General features: G+C 45.9%; 1 protein-coding gene across 3 annotated transcripts; it reads left to right on the top strand.

Moving 5' to 3' along the window:
• The first annotated feature begins 46 nt into the window (after positions 1-46).
• On the top strand, positions 47-18,729 carry POLE2 (DNA polymerase epsilon 2, accessory subunit). Of its 3 annotated transcripts, none has more exons than XM_064716012.1 (20): positions 47-200; positions 4,268-4,368; positions 5,404-5,479; positions 6,927-7,004; positions 7,658-7,751; positions 9,107-9,181; positions 9,442-9,525; positions 10,343-10,399; positions 10,749-10,797; positions 11,665-11,737; positions 12,151-12,323; positions 13,825-13,914; positions 14,074-14,128; positions 14,462-14,521; positions 14,619-14,696; positions 15,016-15,124; positions 17,231-17,254; positions 17,473-17,649; positions 17,743-17,810; positions 18,550-18,729. In XM_064716012.1, the coding sequence occupies exons 3-20, from the start codon at positions 5,415-5,417 to the stop codon at positions 18,566-18,568; spliced, it is 1,428 nt and encodes a 475-aa protein (XP_064572082.1). In that variant the 5' UTR covers positions 47-200; positions 4,268-4,368; positions 5,404-5,414; the 3' UTR covers positions 18,569-18,729. The 3 variants fall into 3 exon arrangements, with proteins under 3 accessions (XP_064572082.1, XP_064572080.1, XP_064572081.1); XM_064716010.1 differs by lacking the exon at positions 47-200 and adding an exon at positions 3,006-3,202; XM_064716011.1 differs by lacking the exons at positions 47-200; positions 17,231-17,254 and adding an exon at positions 3,045-3,202.
• The last annotated feature ends 758 nt before the right edge of the window (positions 18,730-19,487 follow it).

The raw sequence follows: 19,487 nt of genomic DNA, 5'->3' as shown, positions 1-19,487 counted from the left end.
TGGCTGCCCCTGCATCCCTGGCAGTGCCCAAGGCCAGGCTGGACACTGGGGCTGGATCCACCTGGGACGGTGGGAGGTGTCCCTGCCATGGCAGCAGTGGAATGAAATCGACTTTAATGTCCATTTCAACCCAAACCATTCCGTGTTCCTGTGGATTCTGTGATCAGGCAAGCACAGCAGAACTCCCTGTCTCTCTGAAGGTAAGACAAGCCAGAAGCAGCAGCTATGAAATAGTACCTGATAGTAATTAAACAGCTGGACAGTTCCAGTTCTTACTCTGTTTTATCAACAACTGAGTCAGTTCCAGCTGAACTCTGTGTCCAGCTGAATGAATAGAATTCAAAATAAAACAGGTACAGCTCTTCAGAAATAGTAGAGTAGAACTTGGGAGAAATGTGCATTTTAGCATCTTATAAAAGGGCACCAGAAAGTAATTGTCAGGATTTTCTTGTGACAGTAGGACACATACTTCCACTGTTGGATCTAGGGGGGGGCAATGTTAATTATACATTTTATATATATTGATAAATGTATATTATATTTATATAATATATATCTATAAATGTTGATGATACATAATATATACATGGATAAACTAGTAATATTAATCACAGACTCCTGAGCTGGAAGGGACCCCCAGGGATCATCCAGGGCAGCTCCTGCCTTGCACAGACCCCCAAAATCCCACCCTGGGCATCCCTGGCAGCTCCTGCAGCTCTGGGGCTGTGCCCATTCCCTGGGCAGCCTGGGCAGTGCCAGCATCCTCTGGAGGAAGAACCTTTCCTGAGATCCAACCCAAACCTGCCCTGGCCCAGCTCCAGGTATTCTCTCAGTGGTGACACAGAGATCAGGACCTGTCCTGAAGTCCTAAAATGAGGCAAGGTACATTGGGATGGTGGGTAAAATGCAGGAGTCAGCATTGGGAAGAGGTGAAAAGCCATGGAAGCAGACAAACTCTATCCACAGAGCTCTGGGTCAGGCAGAGCTGCCATGTGCTCTCTCAGGAGATGGGATTTTGCCAGTGGAGCAGTGACAGACATGGAAATGAGCTGTTTGTCAGTGTAACAAAACAGTTCCATGGATCCAGGCAGATCCACGCTGGCTGATCTGGAGCACTGGGCTCTCTCCAGTCCCTCTCCAGCTGCTGTGATGTCCAGCAAAGCCACAGGAGGTGACAGAAACAAAGATCTGGGCCCGGCTTGCAGAGCTGCAGATGGCTCAGTGGAACACAAGGCTGCAGCTCACGCTGGAATACTTTTATATCTCTGGTGGGAGGCTCCAGGCAAGCCAAGAGAGCCCCCAAATCCAGCAGGATGCTGTAGGAGTGTGCTTTGCATTCCCTGGTTGGTCACAGCTTCAGAGAAAACTATTTTTGGACAAGGGGCACATCCCTTCTCCAGGTGCCCCTTCCTTCATGTGGCGAGACAGGAGCTGAATGGCAGGAGCAGGTTTTCTTAGAAGGAGAATAAGCAGTAATTTTAGCAAATGAAGGTACTTATGTAAGAATTGGGCTTATAATGTGCACCTAGCTGCATGCCTGTGACAAAAAATGAATCATATTTCCTGCCAAAATAGCTGAGACCTGTCAGATGGCAGCTTTGTCTGAAGAGAGCAGCAGCAGCTTCACCCATGAGCTCACTCCCCAATGAGGAGCAATTATAAATTTTGCAGTTGAGAATGGGCTGCAGAAAATAGCTGACATTTTCTGTCTGTCTGTAAATCCCTGTAGTCTTTTGATCAAACTCTTTCAAGAGTTGCTTTGTGAGCCTTCTGTGGAATCAAAGCTGTACTTTGAGAGATGGGGATGAGTGTTTGAATGAAGTATCAGGTGTTTTCCATCTGGAGAGAAGGCAGCTGCTCCACAATGCTGGAACTGTGACTGCCCCTGGATCCCTGGCAGTGCCCAAGGAGAGGCTGGATGAGGCTTGGAGCAACTTGGGACAGTGGAAAATGTCCCTGCCATGGCAGGGGGTGGGATGAGATGAGTTTTAAGGTCTTTTCTCATCCAAACCATTCTGGGATGCTGTGATTATGTAAAAACAGCCCTGGAGAGCATCCTGCGCTCACAGGACCAATTCACAGTCAGATGTGTTTGATGGATTTTTTGTGCCAAGAAAATCTGAAGTGAGAGACTCTGGAGAACTGGAGATGCAGAGGAGCCTGTGCTGGGCCTGCAGGGAAAGAGCAGGGAGAAATATTGTGAGCTACAAAGGAATAAAGTGATAGTGTGGATAATTGGATTGGGTAACTTGTGTCAGTCACAGCAAGTGTTTTATGGAATCAGGGAATTATTGAGGTAGGAAAAGCCCTCTATGAATGTGGAATCTGCCAAGGCCACCACTGCCCCGTGTCCCCATATCCCATATCCAGACGGTGTTTAAATCTTTCCAAGGATGGCGACTCCACCACTGCCCTGAAAATCTGTGCCAGGGCTGGACAAACCTTTCCATGGGGAAATTCCTGCTGTGCCCACCCTGAGCTGCCCCGGCCCAGCCTGAGGCCGTTCCCTCTGCTCCTGTCCCTGTTCCCTGGAGCAGAGCCCGACCCCCCCGGCTGTGCCCTCCTGGCAGGAGCTGTGCAGAGCCACAAGGGCCCCTGGGCCTGCTTTGCTCCAGGTGAGCCCTGCCCGGCTCCTCAGGGATTCTGCAGCCCCTGCCCGGCTCCTCAGGGATTCTGCAGCCCCTGCCCGGCTCCCTCAGGGATTCTGCGCCTGCCGCTCCTCAGGGATTCTGCAGCCCTGCCCAGCTCCTCAGGGATTCTGCAGCCCCTGCCCAGCTCCTCAGGGATTCTGCAGCCCCTGCCCGGCTCCTCAGGGATTCTGCAGGCCCTGCCCGGCTCCTCAGAGATTCTCCAACCCCTCCCCAGCTCCCTCAGCCTCTCCTGGGGCTCCAGACCCTTCCCAGCTCCAGCCCCGCTCCAGCCCCTCTATGTCTCCCGCCAGGAGCGGCCCGGAGCTGCCCTCAGCACTGGCGGTGCCCATCAGTGCCAGTTCAGGAGACAATCGCTGCTCCAAGCCGGGTCGGGCACCGGCGCTGTTCCCAGCCGGGCAGAGCGGGGCCGTGCCCGGCTCCTCCCGCAGCGGGGCCGGCCCGGCCTGAGGGGGCGGCCCGGCCGCTTTTGGCGCCATCGCCGCCATGGAGCCCGAGCGGCTGCGGCGCCGCCTGAGCTCCGCGTTCCGGCTGCGGGGGCTCGTCCTGCGCCCGTGAGTAGCGCCGGGCCCGACCCTGCTCCGGTCCCGGACACTGCCCCAGCCCCGGATCCTGCTCCGGTCCCAGATCTTGCTCCGGCCCCGCAGGGATCGGCCCCGGGCGGGCTCGGGCCCGGGGAGCGCCGGTGCGGGATGGGGATGGGACCGGGGCCGCTCCGCGTCCCCCGCGGCCGGGGCTGCGTTTCCCCGCTTTTCCTCCTTCCCCTGCATCGAGGCCTCTGAGAGCTCCTCCAAAGCCAACTTTAGCCTGGCCCGCTGCTGCGCGCCCCTTCCTTCTGTCCATCCATCCCTCCGTCTGTCCATCCATCCCTCTCATGACCCTGGGTGCCACCAAAGGTCTCTTGCAGCCCTCCCTGATGCTGGTGCCGGGTGTTTGGTTGAGTGTTTTTGTCAGCCTCTGACCCTGACAGCGCTGGGATCTGAGTTCCACTTGCCGGTCTTGTGCTCAGCACTCTTTGCTAGAGGAAGCAATGGCATTTTCAAATACAGGAATAGTGTATTTCCAGTATAATAGGATGTGTTATTTAGAGATGCCAAGGTCAATGAGAAGGGATTCCTGCTTGCAATGGAAGGTGTCATGATTTAAAAGAGATTTGGTCTCCCATCACTCTTATTTTCCCTTTCTTTCTCGTGTGTGTTAATATCAATTAAATTCTCTCTCTGTCGTGGTTGGGATGTGATGGAGTAGAGAAGTGCTGGGATCTCCCCCACTGGAAGCTCTCAAGGCTTGGCTCCACAGGGCCCTGCACAATAAATATGCAACTTTCTCCTGCTTTCAGGGCAAGGTTGGACCACAGTGTCTCCAGAATTCCCTTCCAACATGGAATATTTTGTGTGAGGCTGAGGTTCTCCACATCTTTCCCTTGATATTTTCAATCCCAATGATTTTTTTCTTTGACTTAAAGCAACGTGCTATTATACAGAGCTAATTATTTCTGATTATTTCTGCTTTTTAACCACAAACCATGTGGTGCTGATGTGCACACCTGCCAAAATCAGCACAGTTTGTGTCAGCTATTGAACACTGATTGCTTTTTGTGCTTTCTCCTCTGGGATTAGGGATGCCCTGAAGTATCTCACTGAAGCTTTCCAGTCCACCAGTGAGGGAGAACTTGATGAAATAATTGAAAATGTCATCGATGCAGTTGAAAAACAGCCTTGTAAGTAAACAATTCCTTTTTTTTGGAGCCAATTTTCCTGGCAGTTCTGATGTCACCAAGACAAAGACAGTGACTGGCAGCAGAGGCACTGAGGTGTCATTGTGATATAAAGGGTTGATTGAGATAAATGTATTTTTTGGCCTTTTATTTTGGTTAAACACTGAGATTTGTGACAATGTGACAATTACTAAAAGTTTGTTTGGACATCTTTGTACCTGAAACTGCAATTTTAAATATTAAATTTTTTTTTTTTTTTGCACATTGGAGGGACAGGAAACAGGGAATGGCTTCCCACTGTCAGAGGGCAGGACTGGATGGGAGATTTTGAAGGAATATTTTGAATGAATATTTTGAATGAATATTTTGAAGGAATAATTTTGAAGGAATATTTTGAAAGAATAATTTGAAGGAATATTTTGAAGGAATATTTTGAAGGGATATTTTGAAGGAATATTTTGATGGAATATTTTGAGTGAATATTTTGAAGGAATAATTTGAAGGAATATTTTGATGGGATATTTTGAAGGAATATTTTGATGAAATATTTTGAAAGAATAATGTGAAGGAATATTTTGATGGAATATTTGACGAAATATTTTGAAGGAATATTTTAATGGAATATTTTGAAGAAATTCTTACCTATGAGTGTGGGGAGGCCTTCAAACTCATTTAAGTTATCAGTATAAATTAATGAAAACAACAATGTGCCTGTCTCTACAACTGTGTTGAAATACTTCAGGCAGCAATCCTTGTGATAATGTTCTGGAACCAAATTAGCCTCCAGAATGTGAGAGCTCAGCTCTAACACATTTGTGATATATTTGGCAGCTTTGCATAAACTATAATTGTCTTGTTCTGCATGTTTGGGGTATTTTTTCCCCAATGGAATGTGTCCTTTTGGTGGCAATATGAAGTGATCCATACATGAATTATTTGTGCGTGTTCCTGTGAGGAGACTCAGCCATTGAATGTGAGATGTTGGAGACTCACTTCCTTCCTTGCTGCAGGTTTAACCCTTGGGATTTTTCTTTCCAGTGTCATCCAACATGATTGAGCAGCCCCTGGTGGAAGCAGCAGTCCAGGAATGCAGCCGTGCCCCGGATGAGGCCATGTAGGGTGACATTACAAATGCTCTGGGCACTTGTGGCAGCTGCTGGCATTTCCCTGTTCCTCCTGGGGACAGGAGTGCCAGGCACTGTCTGCAGGCATTGCTCTCTTGTGCTTTTGCCTTTGCTCCAGTGGTGCCTCAGGTTTAACTTCTATATTTTCACATTCTGTGCTGCTTTAGTGGGAGGGTCTGGGCTCCATATCAGGGATGGTTCTGATGAGGGGCAGTTCTGAGCTCTGTGCACAGAGCAGGGACACAAAACAATTCCTGCTCCAGCTGGGCACCAAGGACAAATGACCCAAATCTCAGCCCCAGAGCACAAACCCCGTGGGCTGCAGAGAGAAAAACAAGCAGGGTGGGACTGCCTGGGCTAAAGCTGGGATGGGACAATGAACTGCAAGGTGCAAATGGAGCAGAACTGATCCCAGGGACAGAGCCCGTGCCCGGCCGTGCATTTTGGGGCCATTTTGGTTGATCTTGGGTGCAGCCCTGGCTGGGCTCTGGTGCTGCCCAAGGTGGATCCATGGAGGAGATGCTTTGGATAAATCCCTGCTTTATTCTGGAGCTCCATCCAGCCTCTGCTCTAGGGCAGCCTGCACGAGGCATCACCAGGTTGCTCCTTGGAGCCTTCGTTCTCATGGCTGGGCCTCCAGGGGCCCTGAGCAGAACCTGGAATTCTGGAATTCAGCTCCTGGGGTTGTGCTGGGTGTGCTGCAGGTGGAATATTAACCAACACTTCTGGCCATGCTTTATTTGCTTTGCTCTAGATGAAAGTTATCTCAAGTTGCTTTTGTTCCTTTCTTTTCTGAAAGCACTTTGGAGAAGTTTTCCTCTGGGGTGCCTGCTCCTGCTTTTGTGTTTAGTTTTTTGAAGCCCTGATTGATTTCCCTTCTGTGATAACAAAGTGTGGAGCAATTACTGGAGTTTCTGAGAACATTTTGATGCTGATGGATGTGTTTCCTTTCGTGTTCACATCATTGATGCAGGGCATGAAAAGAGATGGTTTGCTGGGCATGTCAATTAGATCCTGTCATCCCCCGTCTCTCAGGATGGAGAAAATTTGGGTTTAGCTTTGCTCCTTGCCATTGGAATCTTTATGATGCAGATGGTGTGAGGGTGACTCTTCTTTGTGGTGCTTTTTTATACTCAGTGTAGGTTTTTTCTGCTCCAGAAGTGAAGAGAAATCCATTTGTACAGATTCTCAGTGCAGAGTCCTGAAGGGAAAAACTCTACAGATCACAGGGACGAGTCTTTTTCATTATTTAACTGAAAGATGAAGAAGAAAATAGACTAGTAAATAGACTAAGAAATAGAAAAGAAAATAGAAAGAGAAGTGGTGATGATAGTGAACAACACAATTTGTCATTTGTTTCACCCACTTCATGGATTAACAGAGGGGTTTTGCTTGGAAGGTAACACTCAGTTAACGCTGTCACTGTTCTTATTTCAGAGAAAATGTTTTCAACATTATTGGAGCCTTTGACATCCCACGTTTTATTTATAATTCAGAAAGAAAGAAGTTTCTGCCGTAAGTCCCTCGTATTTTAAATTTCAAGCACTTCCTCTTTTAAGAACCAAACCTCTACAGGATAAGTCTGGTTTTAATCTTTCCCTCTTGGCTCTGTTCAGCTGAAGCCTGAGTGAGAAAAGTAATAAATGTTTAAGACCATAAACCAAGTTTATTCCACCTAATGAATAAAAAAGACAGTAAGGCTAAGGTCATACATCACCAAAGGTAGTTTGGGGTTATTTTTTTTCTCACATTGGGCTGTTTAAATTTATTTTTTTAATAAATTTGATCAGTCTGTTGCCTGTATCTATTTCTTAATCTGTATCTTGCAGCTCCCTGAAGCCCTGGGGGGGTTTCTAAGGAGAGCTCCTAACAGTAACAAAGAAAAATTAGGAGCAGCTGGTGAGAAACTGCAGGAATAATGCTTTTGTTCACAACTGCTTAAAGGCATAACTGCTTTTTTTAAAATGGATTTCTGCAGAGGTCTCTTTGGGTGGAAGGATAAATCTCAAGGCCTGTGGGTTAGAGGGGAATGAAATGGAGGCAGAAATGCAGAAACTCAGGAATGTGCCTAAATCAGGGTGCAGCTTTTGCAGCCTCGCAGGCCTTTGAGATCAGGAATCTGTGGGAATATCCCTGTGTGACGCTGGGGTTGTGTTGGTTCCCTGCAGCCTGGCCATGACTGACCTGCCCAGGCCCAGTTTGTTTGGGACTGCCCGGGACAAGGCGGAGCTGTTCCGGGAGCGCTACAGCATCGTGCAGCAGGTGAGAGCGACGGGAGGGAGCCTGCAGCTGCCGGAACAACTTCCTTCCAGAAACACAGCGCAGCTGCGGACACACGCCCGCAGTTCCAACACAACGCCTCCTGCTTTCGACACACAGCCTGCAGCTCGGACACACAGCTGCCTGCTCTCAACACACACCTGTCTTGCTCCTCCAGAACACACCTGCTCCTTCAGACCACTGCTCCTCTCCAGAAACACACTGCTCTCCGACACACAGCCTGCAGCTTCCGGACACACAGCCTGCCCTCCTGCTCCTTCCAGAAACACACCCTGCTCCTCCCGGACACACACCCTGCAGCTTCCAAAAACACAGCCTGCAGCTTCCAGACACACACCCTGCCCTCCTGCTTCTTCCAGACACACACCCTGCTCCTTCCAGACACACAGCCTGCAGCTTCCGGACACACACCCTGCAGCTTCCAGACACACACCCTGCTCCCTGCTCCTCCCAGAAACACACCCTGCCTCCAGAACACACCGCTCTCTGCTCCTTCCAGACACACACCTGCCTCCGAACACCCTGCTCCTCCAGAAACACACCTGCTCTCCTGCTCCTCCAGAAACACCTGCTCCTTCCAGACACACCCTGCTCCTCCCAGACACACACCCTGCTCCTTCCAGAAACACAGCCTGCTCCTCCGTATCCCTGCTCTCCAAACCGCTCCTCCAGACACACACCCTGCTCTCCTGCTCCAGAAACACACCTGCTCTGCTCCTGAACACTCGCTCTCCCAGAACACACCCTGCTCCTCCCTGGAACACACCGCCTTTCCAGAACCCTGCTCTCAAAACACTGCTCCTCCGGAACACACCCTGCTCCTCCCAGACACACACCCTGCTCCTTCCAGAAACACACCCTGCTCCTCCCAGACACACACCCTGCTCTCCCTTTCTCCTTCCAGAAACACACCCTGCTCTCCTGTTCCTTCCAGACACACACCCTGCTCCTCCCAGACACACACCCTGCTCTCCCTGCTCCTTCCGGACACACACCCTGCTCTCCCTCACAAACCCTCTGCCTCCCAGCTTGTCACCAAGAACTTCCTTAGCGGCCTCACAGATGCTTTCATGACACTTTTTTTTAGGCTTATTTTATTACCCAATGCGTTTTTAGGCTTAGTTTTATGATCTGGTGTTATTGATAATCTGCTTCTTGGAAGTAAATTCTTGTCGAAAGAATTATTAAAAGTTGTTGAACGGAGTCAGAACTTTCTGAAGTTCTTACTTTCTTCTTTCTGAAGAACTTTCTGTTTTGCATAGTGCTTGTAGCAAACTGGCTTTTTGGCAGTGCTCGTTTCTTTTTAAACTCAATCACTTCAATTTTGGTTTGTGCAGAGGACTCACAGACATGAGCTGTTCACTCCTTCCCCAGTGGATGCTCATCCTGATGATACCAAGAACAAATTCCAGGTAAGAAGCTGGGAGTTCTTTGCAGTTTTAATCCAAATAATGACCACAGTTCTTTATGCTAGCAGCCACTATTGGGAATCTCCTAAGGCACATTCAGAAATAAGCTCAGATTTTGGTGACGAGCCTGGATCCTCTGGCTCAGCTGGGTGTTCATGCACAGCCATGTCCTGTGTGGGGCTTTGGGGGGAAAAGCAAGCAAGGCAGTTTGAGTTTGGAGGGTTTGATTTGACTCTGATTGGATTCTTTGCCTTTGACCCCAGCTAAAGACAGTGGAGACTCTGTTGGGCAGTCCAGCTAAGGTGGGAGAAGTGATTGTGCTGGGGATGATCACTCAGCTCAAGGAGGTGAGTTCCTTTTTCTCTTTGGGGTCTCTGATCACTGCTCATTGTGCTGGGGATGATCACTCAGCTCAAGGTGAGTTCCTTTTTGTGTGGGGTCTGATCACTGCTCATTGTGCTGGGGATGATCACTCAGCTCAAGGGGTGAGTTCCTTTTTGCTGTGGGGTCTCTGTTCAGTGCTCATTGTGCTGGGCATGATCACTCAGCTCAAGGAGGTGAGTTCCTTTTTGTGTGGGGTCTCTGATCACTGCTCATTGTGCTGGGGATGATCACTCAGCTCAAGAGGTGAGTTCCTTTTGCTGTGGGGTCTCTGATCACTGCTCATTGTGCTGGGCATGATCACTCAGCTCAAGGTGAGTTCCTTTTTGCTGTGGGGTCTCTGATCACTGCTCATTCAGTGCTGTAATACATTAAAAACGAGAAAACTTCATGACTCATTCTGAGAGACTTTTCCACAGGCATTCAGTGCCAGCGTGTGTGGAAATGTCTTTATTTGTCTTCCCACTATAAATTTTTTATGTCAGCAACCAGAAGCAGTGAGGAATTTTTGGCTTGTCCCTTCTTGAGGGGCTGGAGCTTCCAGTGGCTGAGTTTGGACTTGCACTGTGATTTCAGGGAGGGGAGCAGCAGCAATCCCAACTGCAGCAGCTCCCAGGGAAGCTGCTGAGATACATTTCCTATAAATGACATTATTTTCATTTCTTGCCACCTTAAAACATTAAACCAACCAAATGATTTCTAAATGCTGACAGATAGATGTTTGTGATTGAAGTATTAGTGTGTTTGCTGTATTTTGCTTTGTTAATGAATCCTGTTTTGTAGGGGAAGTTTTTCCTAGAAGACCCCACAGGAGTGGTGCAGCTAGACCTTAGTAAAGCAATATCCTTTTGTTGTGATGGAATTCCCTGTGGAGCTGCAGGATCTGAAACTGAACAGCAAATCAATGCTGACCGTTCAGGATTCCATCTTGGCAGCTGCAGCTCTTTCTCCTTCGTTTGCAATTCCTGGTCCTGCCTTTCCCTTGGACACTGGGCTTTCCCTCCCCATGGAAGCAGAGCCTGCTCCAGTTCCTGGGCTCTCTCTGGGCTTACCTGCTGGGGTACCAGGCAATTTCCAGGCTCTTCAGGCAGCCTGTGACCTTTCAGTGCTGTCCAAATCCATTAGCAAAATTTTGCTTCCAAAACTTACTTTAAATCTAAGAAAAATACATTCCTTAACCTTCCCTCACCAGTTCCACAGTGGGTTGTACACTGAATCCTCCTTTGTTCTGGCAGAAGGTAAAGCACTCTGGCTTTATGTTTTAGCTTGTAATAAATTATTCTGCTCAAGCTGTGGCTGAGCAGAGAAGTCTCATTTTGGTGACCATCACTGACATTTTTTGGCCTTCAGCTTTTGCTGTGGCTCTGCAGGCAGAGAGGAGGAATTTGGGGGTTTTGGGGAACGTGAGCAGCTTTGAGGATTGGCCCCAGCATGCTTGGGGAAGTTATGAGTGGATTAGGAAGACAGCCTGGAATAACCAGAGGAATGATTTAATGGTCTGAAAATACTGCTGCGTGCTGGCAAAGCTTTTTAATGAGGCTTCTCATTAGGATGATGTAAGAGCTTGCAGTTTTGGAGCCTTGTTTTAGCAAAAAAAAAAAAAAAAAAAAAGGGGGAAAAAAAGAGGCTATTTCTGTCTGTGGAATGTTCCTCTGTGCAAGATCCATGGTCTCAGTCTGTTTTCTGGGGTGTTTTCTGCTTGTAAGAAGAAGCTGGGAGCAGAAATGAGAGTGGGGACAAATAAATAAATAAATCAATAAATCACCAAGTTCCTTCTGTTCTCAGCAGTGGGGTTTGAGACAAGGAGCAGTGGGATGGGGCCAGCAAAATCAGGCAATCCTTGTGTGCTTCAGGGGTTGTTCTGTGGCTGTGCAGCAAATCCACTCGCAGGAATAACTGGGTTTACAAACAAAGTTGATTTCCCTCTCAGCCCTTTTTCCACCCAGCTCATTCCCTGCTCTGGTTGTGCTGCCACAGAGAGGGATTGGTGGAGGCTGGGGCTGGCAGTGCAGCACGGCTGCCAGCTCTGACTAATGTCTGGGACATGATGCTCTTGGAAAAACTCAAGGGTTCTTGTGCTGTTTTGCTCTTCCAAAACCTCCTAGGCTGGTATGAAGATGAAGTTTTCCATGTGAACGCTTTTGGATTTCCGCCCACTGAGCCTTCTGCTACCACGAGGTACAAAAGTGACTTTTGGCAGCCTCACTCCATGTTTTCCCAGGGCTTTCTAAGTAAGATCATTGTTATTTTGTAATTTCTCTGACATTCAAGTCTGTTATTCTTCCTCCTCCCCAAATGCTTTAAAATAAATCTCATTTTAAGGAAGCAGTTCTGGGCTTGGAGGCACTGCAGGATTGGCAGAAAAACCCTTCCACAACCCTTTGGGTTGTGCTTATTAATGGAAATGGGGATGTAAACCCTTCTCAATGGCCAGGCCAGGCAGCTGTTCCATGGGAATCAGAAACTCCTTGTTGCTGGGAGAGTGGATCCCTGGGACAGTGGGATGGATCCCACTGGAATGGGATGAGCTCTGAAGTCCCTTTGAACCCAAACCATGCTGGGGTCCTGACTGGGGCATTTCAATGCTGCAGAGCCTTCTATGGGAACATCAACTTCTTTGGGGGCCCTTCCTCAACATCAGTGAAGGCTTCTGCCAAGCTGAGGCAGCTGGAGGAGGAGAACGAGGATGCCATGTTTGTGTTTGTGTCCGATGTGTGGCTGGACCAAGCAGAGGTGCTGGAAAAGCTTCACATGATGTTTGCAGGTAGGGGAGAGTTGCTTGCACTCTGAACCTTGTTTGCCTGATTGGTTTCTATACATTCTTAGTGCAAACAGGGTTTTGGCCATTTTCTGGGTTGTGATAGGAATGTTTCCCTTGCTCCTGGAAGTCCTTCCTGGGTTTAGCTTGAAGGCTAATTCCTTAATTGAGAGAGATGAGCATTGCTGCCCACTGCCAGATGGGAGATTGGGAATTGGGAATTCCTGGCTGGGCTGGAATTGCCAGAGCAGCTGGGGCTGCCCCTGCATCCCAAGGCCAGGCTGGATGGGCTGGGAGCAGCCTGGGACAGTGGGAGATGTCCCTGCCCATGGAATGGGGTGGAATGGGATGGGATTTAAGGTCCCTTCCCACCCAAGTCACTGCAGGATTCTGGGATCAGTAATGGGGACAGCACTGGATAAAACATTTATGCAATATAAAGCAGCATTTCAGAATTGCTCCGTGAGTTTGGGAACAGCCTGTCCCTCCTGCCTGGGGCACAGTGGGAGTGTGAGTTTGAAAGCAGCCCAGAGTTCAGGGTGGGAAGCTGCTCCTCTCCAAAAGGGAGCTGGGCACAAAGGAGCAGAGTCAGGCCGGAGTTCCACAGCAGTTCAGTGTGCGGATCAGAGCTGGGCACAGCGGGCTGGAGGCAGGCCTGCAGGGAATGAGGGCAGCAAGGGGCTTTGCTCCCTGAGCTGTGTGTGCTGAGCCCACATGCAGGGATGCACACCTTGCCTTTGCTGTTCTGAGACTCTACAGGCCAGTAATAACTTCTTAATTATCAACTGAACCAGCAGCTGTGGGGGAGAGCAAGGCAAAATATTGATGAGCCATTTCTCTGGGCTAAGCAATTCTCTTCTATTTACCAGCCCTTTGAAAAGCAGTGAAGTAAATCCAAGTGTGATTCTGTGTGTCAGGAAAATGGAGAGGAACTGGGCTGTGAGATGAATGCCTGAGTAGCTGTTTCTATTTTTATTTCAGGGATGGGAATCAGGTTTCTTTTCCCCCCCTTTGCTTTGAAGCAGTTAATGGGTGAGGTTGTGAGCACTCATCAGATCCTCAAGCTGCTCAGGCAATTCCAGTTACTGCTGCTTTGTAATGCCAGAGGGGGAATTGGATGCTGGCAGAGCCCTTAAATTGGGATGATCAGGGAGGTTAATAGCAGCCCAGTGCTGCCTGTTTGCTGTTTTCCTCTTGAAGGCAATAATGCATTTAAAAATGGCATTATTTATAATAATTGCACTTGGTGTGATTCTGTGGCTGGGGCAGGGGTTGGATACACACAAACACTGCTGGGGCTCAGCCTGGAAATGCCACAGGGCTCCCTCCAAGTGACATTTGTGCATTGCCATCCCCTTTCTGAGCTAAAACCAGCCTGGATCAAGAAAATCAGTCAGGTGTATTAATAGCAGCAGAGCCTGGAGGGTGTTTGAGTTGCTGCCTTTCCTGGGATGGGCTGGTGCTGAGTGGATGGGGACAGACACTCACAGACCCTCTCTTCTCCCAGGTTATTCCTCTGCACCTCCCACCTGCTTTTTCTTCTGTGGAAATTTTTCATCTGCACCATATGGCAGAAATCAAATCCAGTCCCTGAAAGGTGAGGTCCTTGCAAACAGCCAGACATGTGCACTGAATTAAAATCATGCTGGCAAACAAATGAAGAGAGCAGAAAAGAAACCCTTTCAGCAGAGGGGAATCCACCCAAGGTGTGCTTATTTGTTTATTTCTAACCAGGGGTTGTCCCTGCTTTTCCCAGGTTCCTTGAAGGCTCTGGCAGATATTATATGTGAATATCCCAGCATCCACCAAAGGTACAGAGCAAGGGGAAATCTGTTTATTTTGTGAAGCCTTTCATTGCCTGCAGAAGCTGAGAGTTACCCTATTTTCTGTGTCTTGTGAGGCAGCTGTGATCAGATAAAAAGCTGCTTTTGCAACAGGCCTGCAGCTTTGTTTGGGAGCAGGGTGAGCTTGATTTTATCTAAAATAGCTTGGGCATGGAAAGTGCTAATGAGGGAGCCAAGGCCTCCCCCTGGGATACTGCCCTGGCTCCTGCTCTCTGAATTCAGAGCATCAGACCCAGTTTTAAATCAGTTTATACAAAAGTGATTTGTTAAACTTCTTTTTTTTCTGTTTTTTTTTTGCAGTAGCCGATTTGTGTTTGTCCCTGGTCCTGAAGATCCTGGGCCTGGTTCCATTTTGCCAAGGTCAGTTTGCTTCCCTTCCTCACATCTTGGAATTTTGAGTGAAATTTGAGTTAAAGATGGTAAGAGTCTTTGTTGATACCTCTGTTATTTATTTTAGACCTCCCCTGGCTGAAAATATCACTCAGGAATTCAGACAGCTGGTGCCATTTTCAGTTTTCACCACAAATCCCTGCAGGTAACCGTGTAACTGCTAATTTTTTAAAATAAATTATGTGCAAATATAGTTTTCAAAGCATGTAAATTTTGAGGAAAATTTGCCTTAAATTTTTCAAATTAATAGAACTCTTCACTTTCATGAATTGTAACTAGTTTTAAATGCACTAAGACATAAAAAATCAGTGAAGAAATGAAGTAGTGCTAAAAAATGATATTTAATATATAAGGGATAGTATTATTTTCATTCAGTTGTCTGTGTTAGAGGGAGATCAGCTTTCTAATTCATCTCCCTCATTTTCAGGTTCACCTGAATTAATTTCCCTGCTGTTTTCTCTCAGGGTTCAGTACTGCACCCAGGAAATCATTATTTTCCGGGAAGATTTGGTCAACAAAATGTGCAGGAACTGTGTTCGCTTCCCAAGCAGCACCATGGACATTCCCAACCATGTGAGTGAGTTAATTCACAATTTTTGCCAAGATTTTCAATTTTACTGCTCAGCAGGGCTGGATTTTGGGGGCTCTGATGCTCATTTTTGTGCCACACTGCATGAATAACCCAGAGGGGTTGTGAGAAGGATTTATACATTGAGAATTCTTGTTTTTCGTGACATTTTGACAGCAAATAACTCAGACCATGATAATTTAAGGTGGGATTGAGTGATTCTGTCACAGTGGAGCTGCCCTCCAAGCCTCAATGTCCTGCCAAGATTCCTAAAGGCAAATTTGAATGGAAATTACCATTTTTTTAAAGATTTGATTGGTTCCCCAGTGCCATTTGCAGTAAAGCAGCAAATTCCTCTAAAATTCATCTGCTTGTTTTGTCTCCTCAGCTGAAATTGAAATTCTGCTCCTCACCCATCAGTGAGCTCTGGGTTGTGGCGGCACTCAGTGAATCCACAGCAGGAGCTGGGGCATTGACTGAAATAATGGGGTGAGAAGCATCCAGGTGGTCCTGGCTGATGGCAGTGATGGATGGAGAGTGGTTTTATTTATTTTACAGGAGGTTTTTGTGGTTTTTTGCCTCAGAAAGGTGTTTTTGCTGAGTGTTTCTGTGAACACCCCATGGACACTGAGCTGCCTTGGTTTTGTGGGATTCACATCCCTGACACTTCCCTGTCCTCATCCAGGCCTCTCCAGGAAGGAAAATGTAAAATTGCAGCACTTCCTGCAGGTTGTTTTTTGCACACTCCACTTTTCCTTTTTGGCCTATTTTAATTCAACCATCAGTGGGGAAAAAAAAAAAAAAAACAAGAGAGAGGGAAATTTTGTCCCAAAGAAAGGAAAATCATCTGGAAATCAAATTATTTCTTCAGTTCAGGGAAAAGACTTTTTAAGGGTGGTTAACTGGGAAGCAGTAAGGAAAATAGAAGCCAAAAATTGAGAGTTGTGGCAGTGTTGGTGCTTTCTGGGCTGGAGGAACAGGTAAGGGATTCTCCTGGAGAGTCTGGTTGATGAGATAATTGTGACATCTTCAAATCCTGGCCTTTAAAAAGGCTTTTTTATTAAAATTATTAAAACCCCACAGCTGAAGAAAGGAAGGAGCAGCTCACTGCTTTACTCTAGAAATCATTAATAATCAGCAGGAATGAGATGCAAAAAAATCCCAAACATTTCCAGTTTTAAAAACTTTAACTCTTTATTGACCCACACTGACACGTGCAGGGGTGGACTGAGCTTGCAGCAAATGCTTCAAACCAAGATTTGTGGGGTTTTATTTGCAGTTTGTGAAGAGCATATTATCCCAGGGGTAATGCTTGAAAACTAGTGTTTGTGGGGTTTTTTGTTGCATTTTGTGAAGACCATTTTATCCCAGGGGATAAACACCTCATATATTTCTAACCAAATGTTTGTGTGTTTGTTTTTGCTGTTGCAATTTGTGAAGACACAGGTGTAACGATTAAAACCAAATGTTTGTGTGTTTGTGTTTTTGGTTGCAGTTTGTGAAGACCATCCTGTCGCAGGTATAATGCTTATAACCAGTAATGTTTATAATGTTTGTGTGTTTGTGTTTTTGTTGCAGTTTGTGAAGACCATTTTATCCCAGGGGATAAACACCTCATATATTTCTAACCAAATGTTTGTGTGTTTGTTTTTGGTTGCAGTTTGTGAAGACCATTCTGTCGCAGATATAATGCTTATAACCAAATGTTTGTGGGTTTTTTTCCTTTGTTGTTGTTTTTTAATTTTTTAAAATTTTGTTTTGTTTTGTTTTTGGTGGTTTTTTTGTTGCAGTTTGTGAAGACCATCCTGTCGCAGATATAATGCTTATAACCAATAACACTTACAATGTTTGTGTGTTTGTTTTTTTGGTTGCAGTTTGTGAAGACCATCCTGTCGCAGGTATAATGCTTATAACCATTAACACTTATAATGTTTGTGTGTTTGTTTTTTGGTTGCAGTTTGTGAAGACAATTCCATCCCAGGTGAAACGATTAAAATGAAATGTTTGTGTGTTTGTTTTTTGGTTGCAGTTTGCGAAGACCATCCTGTTGCAGATATAATGCTTATAACCATTAACACTTACAATGTTTGTGTGTTTGTTTTTGGTTGCAGTTTGTGAAGACCATCCTGTCCCAGGTATAATGCTTATAACCATTAACACTTACAATGTTTGTGTTTGTTTTTGGTTGCAGTTTGTGAAGACCATCCTGTGGCAGGTATAATGCTTATAACCATTAACACTTATAATGTTTGTTTGTTTTTGGTTGCAGTTTGTGAAGACCATCCTGTCCCAGATATAATGCATATAACCAATAACACTTAGAAAGTTTGTGTATTTGTTTTTTTGGTTGCAGTTTGTGAAGACCATCCTGTCGCAGGGCCACCTGAGCCCGCTGCCCCTGTACGTCAGCCCCGTGTTCTGGGCCTACGATTCCTCGCTGAGGGTTTACCCCCTGCCGGACGTGCTGGTCACGGCTGACAAACACGACCCCTTCAGTGTCACCAGCAGCGAGTGCCTCTGCATCAACCCCGTGAGCGCCTCCTTCCCTCCCTCCCTCCCTCCTCAGCCCTGCGCTCCCATTTTCCTCTCACAAATGGGATTTTCCCCCCTTTTTCCTTCACAGGGCTCGTTCCCCAGAAGTGGATTTTGCTTCAAGGTGTTCTACCCCTCCAACAAGACAGTTGAAGACAGGTAAATATTTATTTCTTATGCGCTGAGTTTCTGATTATCAGAAAAATAAGATAAAAACCACATAAAATTTGTAATATTTTAATATTTCAGCAGCTTAACTTACACTTCATACTTAGGCAGTGCAACAAATCCAAATGCCCAGAACTAAAGCAATAAATGTAGAAATTACAAATATCAGTGATGGGAAGCACAATTCAAAAGTGAAATAAGATGATTGCCTGATTTTCAGTGATAGGGAACTAATTGGGGAGCAGATTTGTTTCTGGGGATGATGCATGTTACATGAGTTAATTAAATTTAGGAAAAAAATTTACTTCATTTTGTGATAATTATCAAGCCCAGAAGCCACTTTCAGGCTTTGATTTCACAGAGTTTTAAATCTGCACTTTTTAATTCCACTGACTGGAGAAAAACCAGTTGCAACACCAAAAAAGTATTAAAATGTAACAATGGGCTTAAAATGGATGCAAATTTACCTGTTTGAAATAATGATGTATAATCCATTAGGAAAAGCATAAATTTATCTTCTCTTTGTTGGAGAAACCTTCCCAGGGAATTAATAATGGGTCAGCCCATTTAACTTCTACTTTAATATAGAAAATATCACACCATGAGATAGTTTAGGTCTTTAAATAGTTCAAAACATTAGCAAGTCCTTCCTAGATAAAGAAATAGGAGAACATTATGAACTATTTTTAAAATAAACCTTCTAAATACTGCTTTTCTTTGGTATTTTCAGCAAGCTTCAAGGACTCTGAATTTCTGTGGCACTGAAAAAAGGCACTGAACCCATGGGAAGCCAGCTGTATTTTTTTTTACATGCCTTAGTTTTGTGATGTATTATGGACTTTTTATAAAAAATGTCAAAGTCAAAACCGATTTGTTTTGTACACAAATAAACTTTTACAGGGAAAAGACACTGGTGTCCGTTTAGATAAATTGTAAAGTCAGAGTGAAAAATAATTGGCAAAGCTTAAAGAAAGGTTAAATGGAGGAACAAGCTGTAACAAACAGGAAAGGAGCATTAAAAAAAATAATTAAAGATAAGGAGAACTTGGATAGCTGGTTATCTGCAAATAGCCTGGAAATGGGGGTGGGATTTTTACTGGCTTTTCAAAAATACTAAAAAAATTGGATTCTATATGTATAATGTGAAAGTAACTTTGCTATACAGTTTTTATTTCTGCTGTTAACTAAACTTACACATAGTAGTGAAACAGCTGATCTAGTTATGCTTGTGATAATTGAACTGCCTCAGTGAATGTGTGATGGAGACCCTACTGCTATCAACACCTGTGTGTAAAAATTACAGAGCAAAATACAGACTGAGGCGATGATAATGGACTAAAACCACAGCAAAAAATGTGCATGCTCTGAAAAGGTGGACCCAATGCTGAACAGTTCTTAGAACCCATAAACTAGTTTGGGGGAAAGTTTAAATATGCATAATGATGAATATGCAGTAGGCTGATACAATAGAAAGACGATATAGTAAAAATATAATAGTAAAGGGTTTCTCCAAAATAGCAGGAGTGCTCTTGGCTGAATGCCAAGCACCCAGCTGTTACCTTTGCTTTATTTTTGTATCCTACTGTCCTTTATGAAACTTTTAAACTTTACCAGGAAAGTGAACCTGGTTTTTCACAGCAGGAAGGAGGAGGGACAGCAGGATATGGG

This window comes from Zonotrichia leucophrys, chromosome 5 (genome assembly GCF_028769735.1).
Source record: "Zonotrichia leucophrys gambelii isolate GWCS_2022_RI chromosome 5, RI_Zleu_2.0, whole genome shotgun sequence".
NCBI lineage: Eukaryota > Metazoa > Chordata > Aves > Passeriformes > Passerellidae > Zonotrichia > Zonotrichia leucophrys.
The sequence above is the reverse complement of the archived record's forward strand: the minus strand, read 5'-3'. Positions and strand labels throughout refer to the sequence as shown.

Bases quoted from the DNA above. Each gene is read 5' to 3' on its own strand.
- POLE2 (XM_064716010.1), top strand. From the start codon at position 3,135: ATGGAGCCCGAGCGGCTGCGGCGCCGCCTGAGCTCCGCGTTCCGGCTG. The intron at 4,369-5,403 runs GTAAGTAAACAA...TTTTCTTTCCAG, and splicing joins TGCAGTTGAAAAACAGCCTT to TGTCATCCAACATGATTGAG. The intron at 10,798-11,664 runs GTAAAGCACTCT...AAAACCTCCTAG, and splicing joins CTCCTTTGTTCTGGCAGAAG to GCTGGTATGAAGATGAAGTT.